General features: G+C 58.7%; 1 protein-coding gene across 1 annotated transcript; it reads left to right on the forward strand.

The window, feature by feature from the left end:
* Nucleotides 1-227: 227 nt before the first annotated feature.
* Nucleotides 228-1,147, forward strand: PHYSODRAFT_328659 (hypothetical protein; the record flags this gene model as incomplete). Its single annotated transcript, XM_009524978.1, has 2 exons — nt 228-694; nt 736-1,147. 2 exons carry the CDS (start codon nt 228-230, stop codon nt 1,145-1,147), a joined length of 879 nt encoding a protein of 292 aa, XP_009523273.1.
* Nucleotides 1,148-1,379: the final 232 nt, after the last annotated feature.

Consider the following 1,379-nt stretch of genomic DNA (forward strand, 5'->3'; position numbering starts at 1 on the left):
CACAACGACTTGCCGACAGAAGGCGAATGCGAACAAGCGCCGAACAAGATTCGTTCTCCGAGCCAAGCAGCGTATTCGATCGACGAGCTGCGAGCTCATCTTGGCCGATCTGCATCTTGGGCGGTCTGCATCTTGGGCGGTCTGCGCGGGACGAATTGGAGAAGGAGCGAGGAGAAACTGTCCGAAGTGAGCCACACCGTGCACAACGACTTGCCGACAGAAGGCGAATGCGAACAAGCGCCGAACAAGATTCGTTCTCCGAGACAGGCAGCGTATTCGATCGACGAGCTGCGAGCTCATCTTGGGCGGTCTGCATCTTGGGCGGTCTGCGCGGGACGAATTGGAGAAGGAGCGAGGAGAAACTGTCCGAAGTGAGCCACACCGTGCACAACGACTTGCCGACAGAAGGCGAATGCGAACAAGCGCCGAACAAGATTCGTTCTCCGAGCCAGGCAGCGTATTCGATCGACGAGCTGCGAGCTCATCTTGGCCGATCTGCATCTTGGGCGGTCTGCATCTTGGGCGGTCTGCGCGGGACGAATTGGAGAAGGAGCGAGGAGAAACTGTCCGAAGTGAGCCACACCGTGCACAACGACTTGCCGACAGAAGGCGAATGCGAACAAGCGCCGAACAAGATTCGTTCTCCGAGACAGGCAGCGTATTCGATCGACGAGCTGCGAGCTCATCTTGGGCGGTCTGCATCTTGGGCGGTCTGCGCGGGACGAATTGGAGAAGGAGCGAGGAGAAACTGTCCGAAGTGAGCCACACCGTGCACAACGACTTGCCGACAGAAGGCGAATGCGAAGAAGCGCCGAACAAGATTCGTTCTCCGAGCCAGGCAGCGTATTCGATCGACGAGCTGCGAGCTCATCTTGGCCGATCTGCATCTTGGGCGGTCTGCATCTTGGGCGGTCTGCGCGGGACGAATTGGAGAAGGAGCGAGGAGAAACTGTCCGAAGTGAGCCACACCGTGCACAACGACTTGCCGACAGAAGGCGAATGCGAACAAGCGCCGAACAAGATTCGTTCTCCGAGCCAGGCAGCGTATTCGATCGACGAGCTGCGAGCTCATCTTGGGCGGTCTGCATCTTGGGCGGTCTGCGCGGGACGAATTGGAGAAGGAGCGAGGAGAAACCGTCCGAAGTGAGCCACACCGTGCACAACGACTTGCCGACAGAAGGCGAATGCGAAGAAGCGCCGAACAAGATTCGTTCTCCGAGCCAGGCAGCGTATTCGATCGACGAGCTGCGAGCTCATCTTGGCCGATCTGCATCTTGGGCGGTCTGCATCTTGGGCGGTCTGCGCGGGACGAATTGGAGAAGGAGCGAGGAGAAACCGTCCGAAGTGAGCCACACCGTGCACAACGACTGGGGGATCCT

This window comes from Phytophthora sojae (assembly GCF_000149755.1).
Source record: "Phytophthora sojae unplaced genomic scaffold PHYSOscaffold_3, whole genome shotgun sequence".
In the NCBI taxonomy this organism is placed as follows: domain Eukaryota; phylum Oomycota; class Peronosporomycetes; order Peronosporales; family Peronosporaceae; genus Phytophthora; species Phytophthora sojae.